At 35.0% G+C, this 23,849-nt stretch overlaps 2 protein-coding genes across 3 annotated transcripts; both read left to right on the plus strand.

Moving 5' to 3' along the window:
• The first annotated feature begins 542 nt into the window (after positions 1-542).
• LOC123541163 (monocarboxylate transporter 3-like) lies at positions 543-14,431 on the plus strand. Of its 2 annotated transcripts, none has more exons than XM_045326561.2 (7): positions 543-943; positions 1,723-1,915; positions 5,701-5,844; positions 6,365-6,724; positions 11,659-11,800; positions 12,128-12,381; positions 13,557-14,431. In XM_045326561.2, exons 1-7 carry the CDS (start codon positions 785-787, stop codon positions 13,721-13,723), a joined length of 1,419 nt encoding a protein of 472 aa, XP_045182496.2. In that variant the 5' UTR covers positions 543-784; the 3' UTR covers positions 13,724-14,431. The 2 variants fall into 2 exon arrangements, with proteins under 2 accessions (XP_045182496.2, XP_045182497.2); XM_045326562.2 differs by having other exon boundaries at positions 1,786-1,915.
• Positions 14,432-14,576: 145 nt separating this feature from the next.
• LOC123541164 (monocarboxylate transporter 13-like) lies at positions 14,577-22,636 on the plus strand. The gene is made up of 7 exons (XM_053527085.1): positions 14,577-14,915; positions 15,269-15,459; positions 18,529-18,672; positions 19,203-19,565; positions 20,685-20,826; positions 21,518-21,771; positions 22,362-22,636. The coding sequence occupies exons 1-7, from the start codon at positions 14,827-14,829 to the stop codon at positions 22,481-22,483; spliced, it is 1,305 nt and encodes a 434-aa protein (XP_053383060.1). The 5' UTR covers positions 14,577-14,826; the 3' UTR covers positions 22,484-22,636.
• Positions 22,637-23,849: the final 1,213 nt, after the last annotated feature.

Below are 23,849 nucleotides of genomic sequence, written 5' to 3' on the forward strand. Positions count from 1 at the left end.
CAAATCACTAAATGAGATATATCATTTCAATTCTAATGTAATCAAGGACTTTAAAATCCTTGACGACATCCATTAAATATTTGCCTGTTTTCCGTTGGTTTCTTTTCCAGCGCGCCGCTATGCCATTTGACTTTAAGACGAAATAATTGTGACGTCAGAAAAAATGAATTGTTGTTTAATAATACACAGTTTTCAGCCTTATTATTTAATAGAAAATGAAACGGGTCGTGTTAGAATGCCTATTAGATAATGCTGAACACCAAATATCTAAGCTTTGGACCTTAAATTGCTTTGTAAATGGCCAAAGGCAGTTGAAACACCTTTCTGACGACAAACGAAGTTTTAGATAATAAAAGTAATGTGTTAAATGGCAAATTAAGGTATGTACTTTACACATTTCTCTTTGCATTGACCTTCATCATATAAATAGATCTTATACGATAAGTAATATACATTACATCGTACGATTATTTTGCATATTTCTATTTATGCATAGTCATTTGTTTATTAAACTAAATACGTGACTGCTGTGACTGCGGGAACTTCTCCTCATACACTCACTGTATCGTTTGAATGATGCAATAAACATGTGTTTTACAGTGAAATTCCATTCATTGTATACTTGTATTACAATAACATGTACTTGTTGGCTTCCAAAGTCAGATACAGTAGTCAGGAGACTCATATTAAACGTTTGTTATTCATTAATTTCAGAAATAATCTATTACGACTGTGTTGATAAGCTATGGACTACACTACAGAACGCAAAAGAAAACGTATTTAAATGTTGCCAGGAAAATCTCAAGGTGGTTCCAGATATACATTTCTCAATTCACAATCGTTTAACATAATGGATGGGTCAGGCTCATTTACGGGACAAAGTGTACATACAGAGAGCACTTTGCTGTTAAAGTCAAATGGTATTAAAGAGAAAACTTCACAGGTAAAAGTAAAATCTAGCTACTAAACCTTGTTGTTTCAGATATTTGTTCGCACTAAATGAAGTCATAATTGATTGCTTATCAAATATATTGCTGCTATTATTTTTGGTTAAGCTGTTCGTCTGTAATCATGAAGATTTGTTTGCTTTGGGTTGAACGCCGTTTTTCAACAGTATTTCAGTTAATATGTAATGGCGGGCAGTTAACCTAACCAGTGTTTCTAGATTCTGTACCAGTACTACCTGTTCCCCACAAGTAACTGCCAACTTTCCCACATGAATCAGACGTAGGGGACGAATGATTTAGACAAATGTCTTTTATCAAATTATCAAGGAGAACATATGTGCCGCCCGAGGATCGGACTCATGACCCGCGATCCGTAGGTCTATGCTCTCCCTACTGAGCTAAACGGTCGGGCGGCTTTCGCAGGAAGTTATCGTTCAACAATTGACAACTAGCGCTATATGTGGAATGTTTCTACTTAAATTGTTTGTTCAATAGAGTAGTTTACTCTATTATATTTTCCCTGTTTTGATGTAGATATAGAGACTGACTGGATATAAGAGGTGCAACAGTATTGGACGCCGACCTATTCCGCGATGTGATGGAAAAAGTTCACTTCAATTTCAGTACACTGAAATGATTTTTATGAAGAGCTTTGTTTCCTGGAAATGCAACAAAAGTTTCTACGCACTTTTCCAAGTCCTTAAGATTTTATTTCGAAATCTAGTAGCAAGACAGTATAACACACATAATATATAAAAAGATATTTTTACTTTAGAATTACAGAAGCTTGCCGTCCAACTGTAGAAAACTGGCCGTTTTGATATCTTGTGTAATGCAGTTAGTTGTATGCAGTGGTATTGGGTATGGTCTGAGTGTAATGTATGCTGAACTTGTCATTGTCTTTAATGCAAAGAGGGCTGATGCTGCATGGATACAAAGTCTTTATGCTGGACTATCTTGTGCCACTGGTTTGTAAATCCGTTGTTTACAATATTTATATATATATTAAGATTCGTACATGAAGAAAATCTCTTTATTAGCTCGCAGTGACGACAATCACCAGAGTTATTGCTATATCACTGGTGTCAGTGTCGGCATCGTGTTAACGATTTTCAGCCAGAAAATCTCACTTATTACTCCTCACAACTAAATGAAACTTCATACGTGACTTTCCAATGATCATGTCGACTGACTGATGTAACTGTCATAACTTTAGCTTCCATTTTTCTTTTTCTCCTTTGTGTCCTTTGTATAATTTTCCAACAGAATTCTGTTCGCGAAATAAAACCTTATTTGCCCTGGTAATACCAACTGCACAAAATACGTCCAAAAAGCCAGCCTTTATTTTGATGAAATTATGCCTCTATTTGTACTTTTTCATTTTACTAACAAATTCTGTTTACGATTACGGGCGAGTTAGTATAACAGTTACTAAGTGTCACATCTAAACAATGCTTCACTTACGTCTTTTCTAAGGAAATACCAACCTGAATAACACAGGTCTATGTCCCAAAATTCCTCTTGTTTGATGATTGTTTTTTTGTAAATTTGTATATAGCAAATCTTTTCCTTTTTTCCAATGCTTCTTTTGTTTTGATTTGTCAGAGAATAAGTCTTTCAGTTATTGCACATCGAAACTGACTGTATCTTCATGCATGCCTTCCCATGAAAATACGAACTCAGTAACAAAACCCAACACAACACAATACAAAATGTGGAAAACCACAGGTCGCCCAACCCAACATAAACAAAAATGTTTCAGGCTCGGTTTGATTGAGCCTGCTCATGGATGGTGGAAATGCAAGCTTCATTTCTAAGTTTCCGTCTAAATGTCTGCACTACCCCGACATATCCAAAATCACTTTTTTCTCTCAGATTCTATGTTTTTGTATATTTTCTCTTAATGTTCACATTACTCACCGCCTCACTCCACTTCTGACCGCCCTCGTATTCCACCTCCCACACTCCAAAATACTTTAAGTTCCTCGTGTTTCTTGATACGTTTAAAGTGTTGCTTTATTTTCTAGTTGTTTTTTTTTTTTTGTTTTTTTTTTTTTTTGATCATGGATAACATTCATTTATACTTTTGTAGAACTCCTCTTAAGCATGTGCTAGTGGGTGATAGTGGTGTTGCACATTTCAATACTTCTCATGAACAGACTCAGTCAAATCGAGTCTGTTATTATGTTGCTTGGTTGCATTCTATGCTTCACTAATTTTGTTCATATTCAGTTACTCCACATCCGTCACCCATGCCAGTGCCACTCCATCAAACCGACCGACTCAACATGTTAGAGTTGTCTTCCTTCAATTTGGTTTCTTGTTTTTTCTTGATATTGTAAGACTCGTAGTCATCTCCCACTTTAATTACCCCTGTAATCACCCCTTACCCACATTTTTGGATTCCTGTGTGTCTCCTGAGTGACCAACCACATCTCACACGAAGCAAAAACAGATTTTGGTGATATTTCATTGTCTCTTAAAATTCGGTAACACTCTTTGCCATATTCTTCCTCATCTCTATCCCCTAAAAGTATTTGCTTTTACGTTCACTTTTTTATGTCGTTTGATACTTTTTCTTAGTATCCCGTTACTACCACCTCTCCCCAACATTACCACTACCAAAAGTGTTTGTTTTTACTTCTTTTGTGTTTCTTGACATTGTGTCTTAGCATGCCACCCCACCCCACCTCTGTCGCGCGAATTTCTGTTTTTAGTTCGATATATTCTTTATTTGTATGCTGTCATGTTAAGTACTGTTTCTTACTCAATCAGCCCCCACCAACCAAACATTCCTTATTAAAAATATCCCCCTTTCCAAACGTGTTTTTATTTTGCTGCGGGCTTCGTTCTCTGCTGATAAATTTGTCTTTTGATTAAGTGTTTGCAGGTTATTATCCGAATATTTTAAAGCTACTAAGGTTATTTGTAAAAATATATATTGCAAAACTCTTATGTCAGTAAGTTTATACAACTAATCACTTTCAGAGTACTCATTTTTTATGGATTTTTGAGTGAAATTGTTTTTCGCCTAAAATATGTGGGTTAGTCCCTTTAAATTTCAGCTATGAGGTTTACATGCATAACTTTCAAATGTAATGCAAGACCATTTTAACATTGCTTCTTACAATGACTAAAACTGCAATTCTTCCATGTATGAATCTCGACCTCTAACTCATTGCTTTTAATACACCTTATTTAAGCTGGTTATGCAAAACCTTAAAGTTTTGATTGGACATGTTTGTTTACTTTTACTGCACTTTTTAATATAGATTATACAGGAAGGTTGAAAAGCCATACAAAAATAGGAATCAAGTCTTGAGTCTTTTTAATTTGATTTTTCATTCTGCGACTTTAGGCACTCAGTAACACTGGCACCAGACCATGAAAAATGCCTCTCCCGGCCTCTGTACAATATATACCCTGCCCCTAGGTATTCTATAAGAACCATGGTCATGAACGGGAAAGTGCCCTAACCTATTTCAATCGTACATTTCTCACCCAAAACGCGCAGTTCGGTTAATGGGTGCCTGGCATTTTGAGCAAGTGGTAATTTATCTTCCATCGTGCACCAGTAACATTGTCTCAATATTTCATATTGCAGAGATAATCCGCATATTTTTGCTTTCGTCAACAAAAAAAAAAAAACTTCCGTGAACTTTCCTAATGAACATCCGGTCTAGAGGTCACAGCAGTGTGCACAAGTTAGGCGAAATGTAAACAAACAAAAAACAGAAAGTAAAATATTCACAGTTTTACAATAAAACTCGAAATGATGAATAAAATTCATCTTAGATATGATTTTGAATTTGAGGTCATACATTGGTATACATCTGTTCTGTTTATTTAATTCATATTGCACATTTATGCTGCATATACACATTTTAGCGTACACGAGTAGTTAAACGACGACTGACATACATTTTCACATCAGCCAATCAGAATGGATTTGTAATCTAGACCGGAACTTCACTAGAGAAGTTCAACCAAGTTTTTTGTGTAACGTTGAAAAATCTATAAACTACGCGTTATTTCTCTAAGCTAAGAAATATTGAAGAGATGTGACCGGTACACAATGGAAGATAAATTACCACTAGTTCAATATGCGTAGTACACATTTTCCGAACTGCACGTTTTAGGTATGAAATGCGCGACTGAAACGGGTTAGTATATTTTCCCGTTCATGACCATGGTGCTTATAGAATACCTAGGGGTAAGGTATATATTTTACAGAGGCATTTTCTTTCTGGTCTGGTGCCAGTGCTCAGTAAAGGCAAACTGGATCAAACCGGGGGTGTTTAATGCAATGATATTTAGTATGACTTTAGGCTATTCCGGCAACTCTAATTCATTAACAGAAACAACCTGTTTTCCACAAGTAACTGGTAGCTTTCAAACAGAGAGAATCTAAGTACCTACCTATTGCACAGGGTGGGTCAAACCATTGGAAAATGCATATGTTTTGAGTACATGTATACGATTAACAAGTCTACTTAAGTTATGCTGGAAATTAACAGATTTTAACTTCGTTTGTCCCCAGTTATATACAGTGTATACATTCATCTTGTTTCTTACAAATGCATAAGCGACTAATTAAAGGAGTACAATGTTAAGTATCGTCACATAACTCTAAGGATGGCATGTTCACCTAAAGCAATGTTAATAACGCATATAATGAGACACAATGTTTAATCGTCATTTTGAAACTTAAATATCCTTAAAAATAACTTCGAGTTTCTATTTTGCCTTTCAGGTATATTTTTTGCAGGATTCATAAAAAGATTTGGTCCAGGTAGATGTATCGTTTTCGGAGGTGTCATGAGTGGGATAGGGTTGTTTGCAAGCGCATTTGCAAGTGGTCTTATTCCTATAATCTTATGGACAGGCGTTTTTGCTGGTAAATATTTAACGTGAAGTAAATAAAACCATTAGTAAAGAACTAAATTTTACATATTCTGACAATGTTTTTGGAATTTACAGGGAATTTAAAGCAGTTTTATATACAGTGTATTCAGGTGATGTGTTATGTTTGTCTTTGTTGCAAACTGAAACACAAACAAACATACGATGCACGCACGCACGCAATCACGCACTCACGTACAAACAACCAAATATTTTCATACATTTTATGGATGTATAATTGAAACGATATTAATATGTTGCATATTAATGAGCTTTCAAAACTGGATGGTAAGCTTTGCATGCAGGAAAATAATGTCGTCTGTTAATTTAAGATTCAAAATACATCAGAGAAGCATAATACTTATTAAATAATAATGCTTAGTGCCAATACATTAACATCGTAGTAACACGTGAAGTGTTCTGTTTTATCAAGCGATTATTAGGCGTCTGAGATATAGACACCAGGCCTGATCTTTTATGAAACATCCATTTTTTTTTGACTTTTCTTATTTCAGGAGTGACAACAGGAATATGCTACTTGGGCGCTTTTATCGCAACTGGTTTAATGTTTCCAGAAAATGCAAGTTTCTATCTGATAAGCCTTACCATTGGCAACAGTCTCGGTCAATTTATAGTGCCGCTACTTTTTGAGACATTTATATCGCAATATTCGTGGGCAGGGGCGTTTATTCTTATTGCTGGAGTATCCCTACAATGTGTTCCATGCGGTATTATTATTCACTACTCTAAACGCTTCTTTCCAAAAGTGAACGTAAGCACTTCTCCAACTTCGAACGCTTTCTGTGACAAATCATTACTCAGTGACTTGGTGATATGGCTGGTGCTTCTGAATTTCATTTTAAATTCAACGACAGGTATAGTATATCTAGTTTTGTGTAATTTAATAGAAATTTTTGAACTGAAATACCTTTTAACTCACATTAAAGTAGTTCTGCGCATTTCATTAACCGGAAGTAATCATTTATCCGGATAACGAAGACTAAAGCCTGGACTCGGTATACGGAAATGAGAATCGTTTCATGAATTATTGGTAACCCGTGTGTTAATTTACTCAAATGACAACACTCCTATGTTTCTTAGGATTAAAAATGACATTAAACGTTTGACACGTTAAATATTTCCAAATAATGTTTTTACAATCAGTGTGCAAGGCGCGGGTCTCTTTAATTACGGGCAAATATCTCAAAAACAAGCACACGGACCTATATGGAAGGGCATTTAAGTAAAAAGTCCATTCATGTAAATGACTTATTCTTGCATGTAAATTACATTGATACAATGGTAAATTAATATTCTAATATTCTTTGTCCCAACTTCTAAATTGTTTGTATGGAAAATCACACTTATTATATAAATTATACTGTTAATGTCCGTCATTAATTATTCTATGTCCCAATTTCTTTAACTATAATATTATATTCCCGTTTGTAAATTGTTCTTATAAAAATCACTCTTGTTGTGTAAATTATAACAATTGGACATTAAAATTCTTACTTGTAAAATGTATTTTTCTTATTTTGAAATAACTCGTAAATGTGATTGTTTTAACTTCCAATATTCCGTGTACAAATTTCTTATTCCTTTTTATGGAAAACGTAGGACTTTGTAATATAAGTTAATTAAGAAAGAAGTGCCATCCATAGGTTGTCCAGCGGGTTCATTTGAGACGGTTTGTCCAGGTGTCCAGGGGGATATTTTCTAGAAAAAAAAATGCCTTCCCATGCCATGAATATACTACCACTTTAGATTCCCTACAGTTTGTTAACTCAGCGCCGGGTTATAGTGGTGAATACAGCCAGTCTACCAACCCCTCCGATCCGTGACGTTCCGTGCAAAGCATAGTTGTAAATACATGTACAGTACTGACTAGTGCACAAATTAAACCAACTAGAGCTAATGCGGCTTAATATATTACGTTATTTTTAAGTTATTAAGCATATATCTATTTCAAGAATTTTAACAAAAACATTTGATAATTTTAGGTTTTTATTAGCTCACCAGAGCACGAAGTGCTCAAGGTGAGCTATTGTGACCGGTCATTGTCCGGCGTCCGTCGGCGTCCATCGTGCGTCAACATTTTCCTTGTGAACATTCTAGAGGCCACATTTGTGATCCAATCTTGATGAAACTTGGTCAGAATGTTAGTCTTGATGATCTCTAGGATAATTTCGAAACTGGGTCATGTGGGTTTAAAAACTAGGTCAGTAGGTCAGATCAAAGGAAAAGCTTGTGAACACCTTAGAGACCACATTTGTGACCCAATCTGTATGAAACTTGGTCAGAATGTTAGACTTGATGATCTCTAGGTCACATTTGAAACTAGGTTATGTGGGGTCAAAAACTAGGTCAGTTGGCCAGATCAAAGGAAAAGCTTGTGAACACTCTAGAGACCACATTGTTTGACCCAATCTTTACGAAACTTGGTCAGAAGGTAAGTCTTGATGGTCTCTAGGTCAGTTTCGAAATTGGGTCATGTGGGGTCAAAAACTAGGACAGTAGATCACATCAAAGGAAAAGCTTGTGAACACTCTTAGAGACCACATTTTTGACCCAGTGTTTATGAAACATAGTCAGAATGCTAGTCTTGATGATTTCTAGGTCAAGTTCGAAACTGGGTCCTGTGGGGTGAAAAGCTAGGTCAGTAGGTCAGATCAAAGGAAAAGATTGTGAACAATCTAGAGACCACATTTGTGACTTATCGTTATGACACTTGGTCAGAATATTAATCTTGATGATCTCTAGGTCAATTTTGAAACTTGGCCATGTGGGGTCAAAAAGTAGGTCAGTAAATCAGATCAAAGGAATAGCTTGTGAATACTCTAGAGACCACATTGGTATCCAAGTCTTTATGAAACTTGATCAAAATGTTAGTATTGATGATCTCTAGGTCAAATTTGAATCTGGGTCATGTAGGTCAAAAACTAGGTCAGTAGGTCGGATCAATGGAAAAGTTTGTGAACACTCTAGAGACCACATTTGTGACCCAATATTTATGAAACTTGGTCAGAATGTTAGTCTTGATGATCTTGAGGTCATGTTCGAAACTGGGTCATGTTGGATTAAAAACTAGATCACCTGGTCAAATCAAAGGAAAAGCTTGTGAACACTAGAGGCCACAGTTGTGATCAAGTATTTATGAAACTTAGTCAGAAAGTTTGGCTTGATGATTTCTAGGTCAAGTTTGAATCTGGGTCATGTAGGGTCAAAAACTAAGTCACCTGGTCAAATCAAAGGAAAATCTTGTGAACACTTTAGAGGCCACATTTGTGACTCAATCTTTATGAAACTCGGTCAGAATGTTTGTCTTAATCATTTCTAGGTCAAGTTTGAATCTGGGTTATGTGGGGTCAAAAACTAGGTCACTAGGCCAGATCAAAAGAAAACCATTTCAACACTCTAGAGACCACAATTTAAGTTTGAAACTCATGAGAATTAGTCAGAATGTTTGTTTTGATAATCTATAGGTCAACTTCGAATCTGGGTCATGTGGGGTCAAAAACAAGGTCACCGGTCAAATCAAAGGAAAGGCTTGTGAACACTCGAGAGGCCACAGTTGTAACCAAATCTTTATGAAATAGTCAGAATGTTTGTCTTGAAGATTTCCATACCTCATGTTTTTATTTCGATGTAAATGAGATGTGAAATCATAATTTGTAGTCCTGTTTGGCGCCATATAGCCTATACTGTGTTGGTGCGCCGTAAAATTCAAACCAAATCAAATTGTCTTGAAGATCTTTAGGTCAAGTTCAACTCTTGGTCATATGGGGTCAACACGAGAACTACATGCAGATATAGACTTGTCATAGTACGCTACTGCGGAAATATAAAGTGGTAGTATTGGACTGGGAATTCATTGCATGCATAGGTTGTCCAGGGGGTGTCTGTCCATAGCTTGTCCAGGGGGGTCTTTTGAAACGGCTTGTTTTGGGGTATTTTCCAGGACAAAACAATGCTTTCCATATATGTTATCCAAGGGGTGTCTGTCCTAGAGGAGGGGTTCTGGAGACAGCTTGTCCAGTGGGTGTTTTTCAGGGAAAATGCCTTCCATATGTCGTCCAGGGTGTGCCTGTTTAGGCGGTCTTTTGAGACGGCTTTTCCAGGGGGGTGTTTTTCAGAAAAAATGCCTTCTATAGGTTGTCCAGGGGGTGTGTCTCTGGAGCTTGTATACAGGGGGTGGGGTGGGGGGGTTCAGGAAAAATGCCTTTCATAGGTTGTTCAGGGAGTTTCTGTACAGGGGGTCTTTTGAGACGGCTTGTTAAGGGGATTTTTTTTTTTTTAGAAAAATGCCTTCGATAGGCTGTCAAGGGGGTGCTCGTCCAGGGGGGTCTTTCACGATGGCTTGCCCGGGGGGCTATTTTTCTGGGAAAATGACTCCCATAGGTTGTCCGGGGGGCGCACTGTGTCAAATTACTTTGTCCTTGGGGTGTTTCCCCTACTTATGCCACCCAATGGGGGTGTTTTAGGGGTGTGTCCAAGGGGGTATTTGGGGGTTGGGGGGCGGGTGCGGATATTTTCTGGAATAGCCTATTGAAGCGCCCTCTGTCTTAAAAGGAAACGGTATTTCTGGTTCCTTCTTTGTTATTATTTCTATGTAGCTGGATAGCATTATCACTGGTACCCTTCTAAATTCTATTTTTCAGATTGTAACTTTTGAATGCGTAGGAGACACGTTTCCTACTATAACTTCTAAATGATTTTATATATGTTTGAAAGTACGACAAATACTTTCTGAATGAAAAAATGCGAATAATGAGACTTGATGAAACACTTGAAAAGTGTATTATGAAATTTACAGTTAGTGATTAGTAAATTAGGACCTAGAGAAAAATTAAAACTTCAGCATTAACAATTTAAACATAACAAAATATGTAAAATCCATTTTGCATGCAGGAATTTTTGTGACAAAATGTTATGTTTTACACTATTGATTATCTTTTCCATACAAACAAATTAGAAAATGGGACATAGAAATAAGAAATTGGGACAAAGAATATTAAAATATTAATTTACCATTGTATCAATGTAATTTACATGCAAGACTAAGTCATTTACACGAATGGATATTTTTAGTTAAATGCCCTTCCATAGACCTATATGTTTTGATTCCATCATTTTATAATCCATATGTTTATCAACGACTGTAAAAAGTTTCATTAAAATCTACATTGTAGAATAATTTCTATTCGCAAAAAATGTTATCAAAATCGTGATTTCCTATAGACGCCCATTATGAAAACCAGTGTGAGGTCCATTTTTTCAAATCAGTCTCATCAAAAATCAAGCACACGACCCTATCTTTTTATTTTCCAGATTTTCTAAGTATATTTTGAAGTTTTGAAAACTCAGGGTTTAATTAAATTCTATATTGCAGAAAAAATTTATTCGAATATGCAAAACTAGCTTAACTTGTAGATAGTTTTAAAAAGTCGCAATTTTCGTATTTACTTAAAATGGCGATTGTATTCAGTGTTAAATGATCATTAATAAAAGAAAATATAACTTTCAAAGATTACAAGTACCAAGTAATTCAACTGCATTGCCCCTGTGAAGCTTATTTCTAAATTCAGGTGCGGATTTTAATCTTTTGACAGTTACATACATTAAAGTTAAACTTTATACATTAAACTTTAATGTATGCTTTACATATACAATATCCTGATGGATTATAAGCCGACTAACGGTGACTAACGGGCAATATATACAATTTGATGGTTAAAATTCAATTGATAACGGTATAATTTTCACTAGCACCTATCGTAGTGCCACGGATAAATATTTATAATTACAGGAAATGTCGAAGCGTGGTTTATTGTTGATCATATGATATCACGTGGATTTCCACGAGAATCTGGTTCCATTACGGTATCTGTACTAGGAATAGGTAACTGCCTCGGTCGGGTAGTTGGAGCTATACTGAGGTTTCATTGCGTGTAAGATCTTTTGCAACGACATAAGAAAATTTGATGTTTCTATCCAATCTATATAATTAAAGTAAAATTTTAACATTGGTTTAATTCAATTTGAAAATGAAATGTCATTTAAACTGGACTCGGTATCGTTATATTTCATGGTCCGTTAAATTTTATCTAATAGAGTTCCGGCTAAGCCGTTGATATGGGGCATGAGGAGTGTTGTATTTTCCATTAGCTCTCATTAACAGACTCTGCCTCAATTTGCTTGGTAAGGTTCTATGCTTCTAATGCATTATCATTTAGACATTTTACAATGATCAAAAGATTGTAAATGCATGTTTTCAGGAATTTTCCGACAATTAACCATTGGATATATCTGTGCCTTATCAATGCTGGTTTACACGCAATTATAATTAATCTTTACGACTACTGGTCAATACTCGTATCTTGTTTTGTATTTGGAATCTCCTTCGGTACAACTGTTGCACAGACTCCAGCTATAATGTATGAAGGCACTGGACTAGACAGATACCCTCAAGGAATGGCCTTAGTCAATATCATGTGCGGGTTAGGCAATATGTTTGGTCCATTATTAGGAGGTAGTATTATAATTTACTTCTTGTTTTGTAAAGGTTTTTGTTCACATGGATAACTGCGGTAATCTTCAATAGAAAAACATTTTAACTTCACATCGAGAACTGTGCAAACACATTTTGTCAGAGGTGGATACATTTTTATAAGAATCTCACTGGTTGAAGGTGTATTTGGAAATAACTGGCTTACGAGGTAACGAGGCGCTGTCGAGTTACCGCAAGAAAGTTACCTCCGACAGCATGCTATTTCCATTTGCGCCTTCTGCCAGTGATAGATTCTGTTTCTTTCATCATATTTTCTTCTTAATAGAAGAAATGAAATTTTCTTTAAGCACTATTTTGTTATAGTAGCGTATGACTAGACATTCATTCGTAAGTTACAGTACGAGAGTCATTTCACCCCCCGCATTGTACGACCAGTTTTTCTAGCACCGGTTCACGGGAAAATCCTGTCTGGTATGCAAGAAACCATAATTTATGACACTTAAGTTAAATCCTTTCAAAATTCAGAAATAATTACGAGAAAAACATCGCAGTGCGTATAGTTGATAAGTTAAATAGTTTGCTAGTAATGAATTACTAAAACACCAAAGAAAAACTACTATTATATAGACAATTTGAAATGTGCAATTATTAAGATATGTATTATGTATTCTTCAAATTAAATTAAATACAGTATTAGACAATTTATAAATCAAATCTCCTCATACATAGGTGATGTCCAATTTGTGTTTTTATTTGGGAATCGTGATATGTATTTATAGGCTTAGACAAGTCTATGTGTTTACAGCTAATTTGTGCGTACTTTTTGTTTTGGGTTTAACGCCGTTTTTCAACAGTAATTCAGTTATGTAATTGCGGGCAATTAACCTGATTCTGTACCAATACAAACCTGATCTTCGCAAGTAACTGCCAACTTCTCCACATGAATCATAGGTGGAGGACGCATGATTTCAGACACAATGTCATTCAAATCGCCACGAAGAACATATGCCGCGTCCGGGAATCGAACTCACGATCCCGCGATACGTAGATCTGCGTTTTCCCTATTGAGCTAATCGGGCGGGCTAACCTATGCATTTCATGTTTATCATGAGAGAAATTCGTTGGCCTAAACTAATTCTATTTGAGAAACCCTATGTTATTTAATATTATATAATATTTTCTGCTATGTTTTTCAGGATTAATAAAGGATGTACTTGGATCTTACGATGTCTCATTCTATTTGTCGTCTGGTGTTGGTGTATATATCAGCTTAAACACATTAATTGTTGCATTCTTAATGAGACGACGACGGCGGGCTGACTCGGCGAACTCGGTCAAATATTCACTTGTTGAATCAAAGTAACTTGCAACCATCTATTCTATCAAACTGAGGCACTTTTATTCTTACATTTTAAAAATAACACAACTGCTGTCGTCAGGAAGCCGTTAAGTGTGCCCATACTTGTATTCTTATATTTCATCGATACTAGTATGGTACAATATGCAGCACATTCAAAATTCGCTTGCATGAAATAAGACTGTGCCTGTTGTGGCTGTCTTGACTTGTTGAAAACTGAAAGAAGCAAAATGTGTATAAAGCAAATGTGTTTTAAAAGAACTAATATAGCATTCTATACTATATTTCAAACGGCACACAATTCCATTTATTATATGACTCCTTATATTAATCGCTGGTCAATATTTTGTGACATTTACCAGTCTACAGTTCAACAAATTTTACTTGACTAGTCAACTATTGAAGAAAAAATATAAAAAAAAAATATGTATTTCTGATGTCATGCAATAAAACACATAAGATGACTAATCGGTCAACAGCCGAAGCTAAAGCTATCGACTCGCGGTACGAATAAATCACTGGTAGGAAGGAAAGAGGCCGTCTAAAATCTATTTAACAGTGTAGAGACAAATGAGCTTGTTTAAAAATGCTCTTTTTTACAAATTCACAATTAAACTTTGTACATGAATATTTAAATATGACATATCGCCACCTGTCGAAAGTTATAGATTATGCGGTTGCATGTACAAATGTTTAATAAAATGCATAACCACACTTTATTTGTTTGTTTTGGGTTTAACGCCGGTTTTCAACAGTATTTCAGTCATGTAACGGCGTGCAGTTAACCTAACCATTGTTCCTGGATTCTGTACAAGTACAAACCTGTTTTCCGCAAGTAACACACTTTATTATCTGCCTAATGTCTAAAATGTACTTAATTAAATGATGGACTAAAATATGTCAGCTGTTTCGAAACATAGTATATACTAGATAAATCTGAGATAGTGTATTGTATGGATTGAGATCCGTGCAACTCTGCAAACATTTAGTGCTAGGATAAAAAATAAATAAATCGACTGCTAAGAAAAAAGTAAATAAAATTTTAATAATAACATTAAAATGTGAAACATTAAAAGATTCCGATTAAAGTAACCTGGAGCTTATACGACATGGATTCTAAGCAATTACCACAGAATTTTCAAGGTTTCAGCTCAGAATCTGCTTACTTGCTAAACGACAACGAACTTACATTGAAAAGGTAAATGTATAGTTGCATATGATTTATTATATAGATATATTTAAATTATGCTTAGTGTACGTCAAGCAGAATAATACGTAACTGAAAACGTTACCAAACTTTTGTCTAACATGTCTTTATATATTTCGGACTTCCTCTTCAAATCTTCGGAATATAAAGAGGTTTTTACCTCTTTCATCAAAAACCTTTCTATCATTTTAGTAAAGAGACTATTACTTCCGATTACAGACTCATATATTGTGAATAACTACCTCCAAACAAAGACAGGTTTGCTAACCAAAGCATGATCTTTATACAATTTTGCTATGTTCAATGACATGCTGTAAGTAACAAAATTCTGGAACTGTTTTCAGAAGCCGTAAAGAAGCTTCCAAGAAACGAAAGTTCTGCGTTCTTGTGGCATGTGTGATACAACTAGTTGTATGTGGTGGTACTGGATATGGACTGAGTGTCATGTACGCTGAGATCATTATTGTATTTAACACCGAGAGAGCAGATGCAGCCCTCATTCAGAGCTTCAACATGGGTATGGCTGCAGCAAGCGGTGCGTATATAAATAAAATCTGAAAGGTAGAAAAAAAACTCAAGTATATTCTGAATCATATTACGCATTTTAGCGCACTGAAAAACTTTCAGTTCATATTTGCCTAAATTTTATTCAGGCTTAGGCAATAGCTTGATAAAGTGTGTTCAAATGTGTCACTGACAACACTCTCTGTAACGCTGAGGGAAGAGTTTTGAATATTTATAAAACATTATCCATTCCTTTACGTGCGAGACAGGTGTTCCTCATAGAAAAAGTAAGTATGTTAGTCTGGTGCCTTGGCGTTTGCTATCTTCTCTTTAGACTCATGATGCGGTGGATAATTCTTCGTACTGCGGACACGTATTTAATTGAATCATGTCCGGGAGGGAAACAAAACATGCCCGTGATGAGGTCTGGCTTGTAATGCCACCACACCGCGGTGGAGATTAGATTAGGCTTTGTCTGTCTGTCCCTGTCTGTCTGTCCGTCAGACAAGGTTCGTGTTACACATATCGCCAAAGGTATTTGATCTACCGTCATTACATGTTTTTTCTACATTAGAAGTTGTGTATCTGAGACAGAGTGGTCAAGGTGAGCTAGTGTGATTGCCGTGTGTCCGTCGTCGTCGTCCAAAGTAAACAGTTTCGCTTTGGACACCCCAGAGATCACAATTCCGGTCCAGTCGTATTGCGACTTTGTCAGAAAGTTTGTTTTAACAAAATATCTGACGAGTTTGAGTTAAAAGTGTGGGTCTCTAGATGGTTAACAAAGCTTCTCTATGCTTTGATATAGTGACGAAGTAACGCAATAGACTTTATGAAGACAAGTACGTCGAACTAAATTTATAAAGCAAATAGAAAATATTGCCACTATTTTCCTAAGAAGATATTTTTATAACCTAGTTTTAAACTTGACGAAGCTTTTATAAAAAGACAAACATTCTGACCACTTTTTATGTATATTAGGTAGAAAATATACGCCTTAAGAGTGTTTTGAAGTTTTTTTATGGTATGTCCTAGTGTCCAATCTTTATATCCCAGATAACCCTATTCTAAACTTGTTCTACAGTGTATAAATAGAAATTTCATGTAGAAAATATGGATCTAGAGTGTTTTATATGAGTAAACTTACTGACCTACTTTTAAGCTAGACGGCCTGGTTTCAAACTTTTCCTAGATTACATTATAACTGTGTTTCATACAGATCGGACAAGCAGTTAAGCCAATAGAGTTGTCCGTAAGTATTGACTTGGCACCCAATATTCTGTATGTTCCCGAAGTCTGGGGGTTGTGGTTTCCAGTATCATTTACACACTTATCATGATTTTATGTTACATTTATTGAAAGAAATACATTCAGTTTAGTATTAAAACATTCTTCTATGTGCATGTAATTAAACCGTTGTAAAATGTCGACTAAAATATCCTAGATCTTAGACAAATTACTCGTCATCAGCGTTTCCAAACATTTAAAAAAAAATCTGGACTGTATTCGATGGACAATTCAAGCATATGACTTCAGTAGTTGAAAAAAAAACGAAATTGTGTCATGAATACTCCAAAAAAATATAAAAACGTAAATTAGATTATAATTATCCTAGTTTACGATTTTATATTCATTTTTGTAGTATTATTTATGAAACAATTTCCTTTTTTCATCGCTGACGTCAAGTAAGTTAATACAGATATTTTCAGGATATAAATTGTGCGTTAATTAACAAAAACGCCCAAAAATATTGGCGAAGAGTTTCAGGCCAGTACTTACAGACAATAACAAGGCGTTTCGTTTCTGTTATTTAACTCAGTGACCTAGTTTCTGACCCAGTTTAAACTTAATCTACATTTGACAAAGGCAAACATTCTGACCCGGTTAGAAAATATTGCTTCTATGGTGCTAACAATGATCCTTCTAAAATAAAACCTTGTGACCCAGTTGTGACCCTATATGATCCAGTTTCAAACTAGATCTAGATATTAATATAAAATAAGGCACTGCCTCAATCGGGAATCGATCCGACTGCCCATATTTGTACTGATGTTCAAGATGTTGCGATTCGGACAAGATATGTGAACACTTAAACAGCACAAGGAAAAAGCGTATTCTTCCAAAAAATCCGAAGTCAGACGCTCTGTGCACGTGCCGGAAGTACACATTTTTAATTGAATAGTAGATATCTCATTCGGTATATCGCAAGTTACCGTAGAGGGATCGATCGATTCCCTATGAAGTAAAACGTTCTAACCACATTTTGTAAAGATTCAATATAAATCATGACCTTTAGTGTGTTAACAATGTTTTGCTACAACCTCATCTAGTGACATTACGTTTTTACCCTAGATACTCCAGTTTCAAACTTAGGTTTTATAAAGACAAACATTCTAACCAGGTCGATCCAGTAGATAAATGGAATCTCGAGTGTTAAGAAGACTTTTCTTTCATTTGACTCAGTCACCTAGTGTTTGATCCAAGATGACCCAAGTAAAATCTGCCGAGATGTTCTATGGGCCCGGGTTAAAATTGTAACCTCTAGAGTGTAAACAGTGACAAAGAGAACAATGAATGAAGACGGACGACGGACACAGTGATACCACAATATTTCGACTTAAGCTCTTTGCTAAAATATGCCAAAACTCGAGGGCATAACTCCGTATGTTGAATAACATTCAAAAACAATTTCATAACTGTCTCAATATGTGTAACACAAATTTTCTCTGATGGACAGACGCGTACGGACGGACGAACAGAGAAACCCAAATCTATATCCCCACCACATAGTGGTGGCACAAAAAGCTAAACCTTATCACCGTTTTATCGCATTTTATCCAATCAAATTAAAATCGATCTTCCCAAGTGTTCACATTCCACTTTGTCTTAATTCGCAGTATTAACCCTCTTACCCAGCTCATCCCAGACATGTTCAGTTGTTAGAGAAACATGGTACAGCGCTTCTATGACAAGCACAATGTGTACATCAATATCTCAAATGAATGACAATATTGGTGAAATTATAGTAAACAATAATCTCATAAATCCAGTCTAAACAAACATTCTAAGACTTGAACTTTGTTTCTTCTCTTGCATTTGGCAGGAATTATGTTTACCTGGATGATAAAGAAGTTCGGACCAGGCGTGTGTATAACAATAGGAGCTTCCGTCAGTGCGATAGGCTTATTTGCAAGCGCATTTGCGGATAACCTTGTAACAATTACGGTATGCACCGGGGTTATCACAGGTAAGTATTTGTTGTTTAAAAGTGTATAGTCCACATGTTATCTCACACTTTATAAGTATGTCAGATCCCAAATGCTCTATTTCTATATGTGTATATGTCTATTTCATTGATCTACATTTTCTAAAGTCAAATTTCTTAAAACCAAGCAATTGAACTGTATGATATTTCGCCACAGAGTCTTGCTTCATTTGCACTTTAATTTTTAATGTAGTATCGTTTTGTAAATGTAACATTAGACTGTTAACCTAAACAATATTCCTGGACTTTGTACCAGTACTAAATTATTCTCCGCTTCTCCGCATGAATCAAAAGTGGAGGACGAATATATTTGAACAGGAACAATTTATTTCATCGTATCGTCATGGAATACGTAGGAATCCAACTGTAACCCCATTATCCATTAATCTACGCCCCCAACCCCTACTGAGATAAACGGGTAGGCTGCTGCTTCCCCTAAATTTATTGTGCAAATATTAATTAAATATTATACAGTATTCTAAAAATGTCAACAAAACTGTGACTTTTTTCAGGAACAGCAATGGGTATTTGTCAACTTTGTGCCTACTTAACTGTCACCTGGACATTTCATCATAATCCTGGACTTTTCCTTGTTATTTTAACTTTTGGAATGAGTTTTGGCCAACTCATAGGCCCAAATATGTATGAACTTTTCATATCAAACTATGCATGGTCTGGAGCATTTATTCTTTTAGCTGCTGTTTCACTCCAGTTAATACCATTTGGACTTGTGATTCATTTATCTAGATACTATTTTGTACGCACAAGTGATATGAGCATACAAGAAAAACAGAGATCGTGTTGTGATATCTCGCTGTTCATTGATGTTGTGATATGGGTCTTATGGATAAATTTCCTATTACTAGCACTTACAGGTACAATGTCATTTTTCAATTTTCAATATCATATTGTAATCATTTAACTAGATTGAGATCCGATGACAGGATTTCCCGTGTTTTGCCGGTACTAGAAAAACTCGTCTGACACCCCGCTGTAAGAGATAACTCAGGTGCTGTGTCACTGGTCGTTGGTGTGGATGGAAATGTTCGCACCTTCAGCCAGTGAAAAATACATGTACTGCTAAAGATAATATTCAAAATAAGCTCGGTTCAGTGATTTACACCTAGACACTTCACACACAATGTGTTGTTGAATGCTTGACGATGATTCATATTGTTGTGCTGTTGTTAAATGATACCGACAAAAAGACGTTTTGTGGTTAATATATATAACATGTTTGTTCTTATTTTCATATATGATGTGTGATATGGCATAAATAACATTATATCTTAATTTCAGCTTAAATAAGGAATCTTAATTTGTTTTTAAATTAGTAGACTTAAAACATTTCCTGTTGTCATACAATATGCATGTATCTGACCTTTTTTTTGCATTGAGATACATTCTTCCGCAATAATCCAGTTAAATGTGGTGTTAAATATTTATCATTGGCTTGATAGGACTATCTGCAAGAGTGGCTATGTTGAAATCAAATAATAGGAAGTTGCTAAAACTCTTACATAATATGTATCAAAATGATCAAATCAAGTCTTAAGTGTTATACTCGGTCTTAAATTAAGAAATAATTTATAGCAAAAGAGTGTTTTAACACTTATTTATGCACGATGGGCGGTTATACGTCGCGCGTAATAATTTCACTAGGGTACAGCCCGAGTGAAGTTATTTGTACGACGTATTACCGCCCGAGTGTATAAATAGTGTTAAAACACTCTTTTGCTATAATAAATAATTTCGATTCTAATATACCCTTAATCTTAAACAGTAGATATAGTAGCGCTCTTTCTTGGTCGCAACAAAAACTTTGACGTCACCGCACGTTAACGTGACGTCATTCTAGCTTAAGAGTGTTTTAACAGAGAAAAGCATATTAGAATATTATATAAAAGCTACCTGCCATAATTTTTAATCGTTTTTCATAATTATAAAATCTTACCTCTACAACAATTGTAATAATTTTGGTTGTATATCTAAAGGTAATGTAGAGCCATGGTTTATAGTTGACCATATGATAAGTCTTGGGTTCTCTCGAAAGGATGGAGCATTTACTTCATCCGCAATAGGAATAGGAAATTTCATTGGTAAACTCATAGGAGCGTTCATTAAGTTCCGATGCAGGTATGTATAAGATTGGCGATTTGGAGGATATTCTTTTTAGGGGGACATTTTAATTCTAGCATTAGCACGTGTCTTGCACGATTTCAGTTTTCAGGTTTGTTTGTACATGTTTAGTTACTATATCTTAGCTAATTACAGAAAAAGTGGTACTGCCTGTCGCTTTGTCATTTTGTAACGTAAAAGAATTACTTACCAACAAGCAACACTTACTCATTATCATAAAATACATTTATTTCATTATTAGAAAGAAAGAAAGAAAGGGTATCATTAAAATCATATATAGGCAAATGAAACTCCAAACTGATTGTGGTTCTCTGAAATATATGTTAAAATTGATACACAATTTAAACCAAGAGAATAATGTATCCGTCGAGATTTTGAGGGGCTGGATGATTAAGAAGCTGTTTTATTATTGAATATATGCATTTTCTTTTCTATGAAATGTACACAACAGTACATACTAGTGATGGTTTGTTCAGAGCACTTTGCGTTGCTTCCTTTTAACTTATTCAATAGAAAATGGTTTGCCTTCGAGTAGATGAGCTTTTAATTAAGTTTGTGTTTTCTGTTCTGTTCTAGTTTTTATATGTCTGTTGTCAATAAATTGTCTTAAATATAAGACTGAAATAATGTATATTTAAAGTTCTGTTCAATTTAGCATTTTGATATTCACTTCATTCTGTATTTGCAGACAAGTTGCTACAGTATACCATTGGATTTATCTTGGAGTACTGATGGCTGGGTTACATATGATTATCATCTCCCTGGACCAATTAATAGCATTATTTCTGTTCTGTTTGTTATTTGGTTGTATATTTGGGCTTATATTTTCCCAAGCTCCGGTGGTTATGTTTGAGGCAAGTGGTTTAGACAGATATCCACAAGCTTGCGCAATGATGAATGTGATGTTTGGAATTGGCGATGTGTTTGGGCCATTACTTGGAGGTATTGTTTTTTTTTTTCATGAAATATGTTATTTAATAACATCGAACATTAAACAAGAGGTGTAATTGCGAAATAGTTTCACGAAGATTTTTCTTATCTTACTTTAAATCAACTATGTTATTTTACACGTGCATTGCACATACGTTTGGAAAGTATGTTTACGACTTTGTCATATGTATATTAAATATAAGTACAATGTTGACAGAAATCGTCCACCACCAGTAAAGCTAATTAATTACGTCTGTATTTAGTGTATCAAATATATTGATGGTCTCGAGAAGTTTATGTATTTAGAAAAAATTTAAACATACACTCCCTTCAGCTTACATATACATAGTCGGACTTTCGGAATAAAATGACTCTGATAACGCATGGTTGATTAAAATCAAGCATCTCACAGTCAGAGTCACATATTTATTTCTATTTCTCTGAAGTCAATTTTTCCAGTAATCTTTTTATTTTCTGTAGTGTCTATACCAACGAAAGATAAAAATTAAGATAGATAAATGAAGTAAATGTCCTATTTTTTTAAAAAAAAAAATGTTTCTGTTAAAAAAGATTAATCATTTGATATTTTTCTCGCTTTACAGGCTATATCAAAGATATCACCGGTGTATATAACATAGCATTCTTCATAGCCAGTGGCGCTAGTGTGTATATAAGTGTCAGCAGTGTCTGTGGAGTTTATTATTCAAGAAAGCGACATATGTAAGACACAACCACATAAAATGACGTAAATCTAAGATTGTGAACGTTTCTTTTATTTCATTTCTAATGATTCACATCAAAATAATTATGTGTTGCATAAATACGTTATGAAAATAGATTCGAAAATAAGTCTTTATACGTTAAAAGTGTCATAACGTATGAGGAAAAACTGTTGTTGATGAATTAAAGTTGTGGTATAGTGATTTTAGATTTTCATAACGTATTAGGTAAAACTGCTGTTGATGAATTAAAGTTGTGGTATAGTGATTTTTGATTTGTTGTTTTCATTTCAAAGATACCTAATTAAAATTAAAATAAAGTGCATAATATATTGAAACAAAACGACTGCAATGACAAGATGATAAATGTTTACACATCAAATTACAGGAAAAAAGGAAAAAGGAAAATATTACGCATGTTAAGTATAAATATCGGGGCTTCCGAAATTCCACTTATCGCTTATTAGCTGCCCTTTGACTATAAGCGCACACGAGCTGTCATCCAATACAAATTTCTTTTATTGGGTTCTAGGCAGTTATTCAAAATGATGAATCTTAGTTTAATTATCATGTCCATTATTCCTGGTTTTGTACCATTACTAATATTTTCCAAACAAGTAAACCGTCAATACATGACTCAAGAGGTAGAGGATAAATGTCGTAAGACACTTTTCTACTAATGACTAAACAAAAACATCTTTAAGTTAAACATCAAACAGCGAAGTGTCAGACAGACAGCAGACATAAAGATCACATGGCCTATAATAAAATCAAAATTCGAGAAGAACTCTTAGCACAGTCTCTATACTGTGAAAACAACATAAGTACATAATAAGAAATACACGTGCTTTAGGTTACCACTAAACAGTTGACGTAAACAGTAACTGCATGAACATAAAATTTGATATACAGACCGCACTAAGAGTTCTCCGCGTACTACAATTTTGGAGATGGAATCGGATTTTTACGTGCACTATGCACCGGTAACGTGTAAATTGTAAACAATGGACTTGACATCTACGAAGGTATGAATGAGGTGATTTTCGTCAATATAATTATTGAAAGCAAATGCCAGTAAATCTTTCTGAAGCGGAGAGGTATTGAGTTTTTATTTTTCTATCAATTGAAATTCTCTTTTAGGGTAAACGCACCATCTACGCCGTCCGAGTGCTATTAAATGTTAAGCAAATATTGTAAATATAAAAGATTTGATGGAAAATATAATTCATTTAGTATTGCCAGATAGTTAAAAAACAAAGGATAAATATCCAACTGGGAAAGTCATGTTCCAAACACGCAGCGTCTCCAAACCTTAACGCATCCCACGGATGTGCACAAGATCAACACACACACACACACACACACAATGCA

This window comes from Mercenaria mercenaria, chromosome 16 (genome assembly GCF_021730395.1).
Source record: "Mercenaria mercenaria strain notata chromosome 16, MADL_Memer_1, whole genome shotgun sequence".
NCBI lineage: Eukaryota > Metazoa > Mollusca > Bivalvia > Venerida > Veneridae > Mercenaria > Mercenaria mercenaria.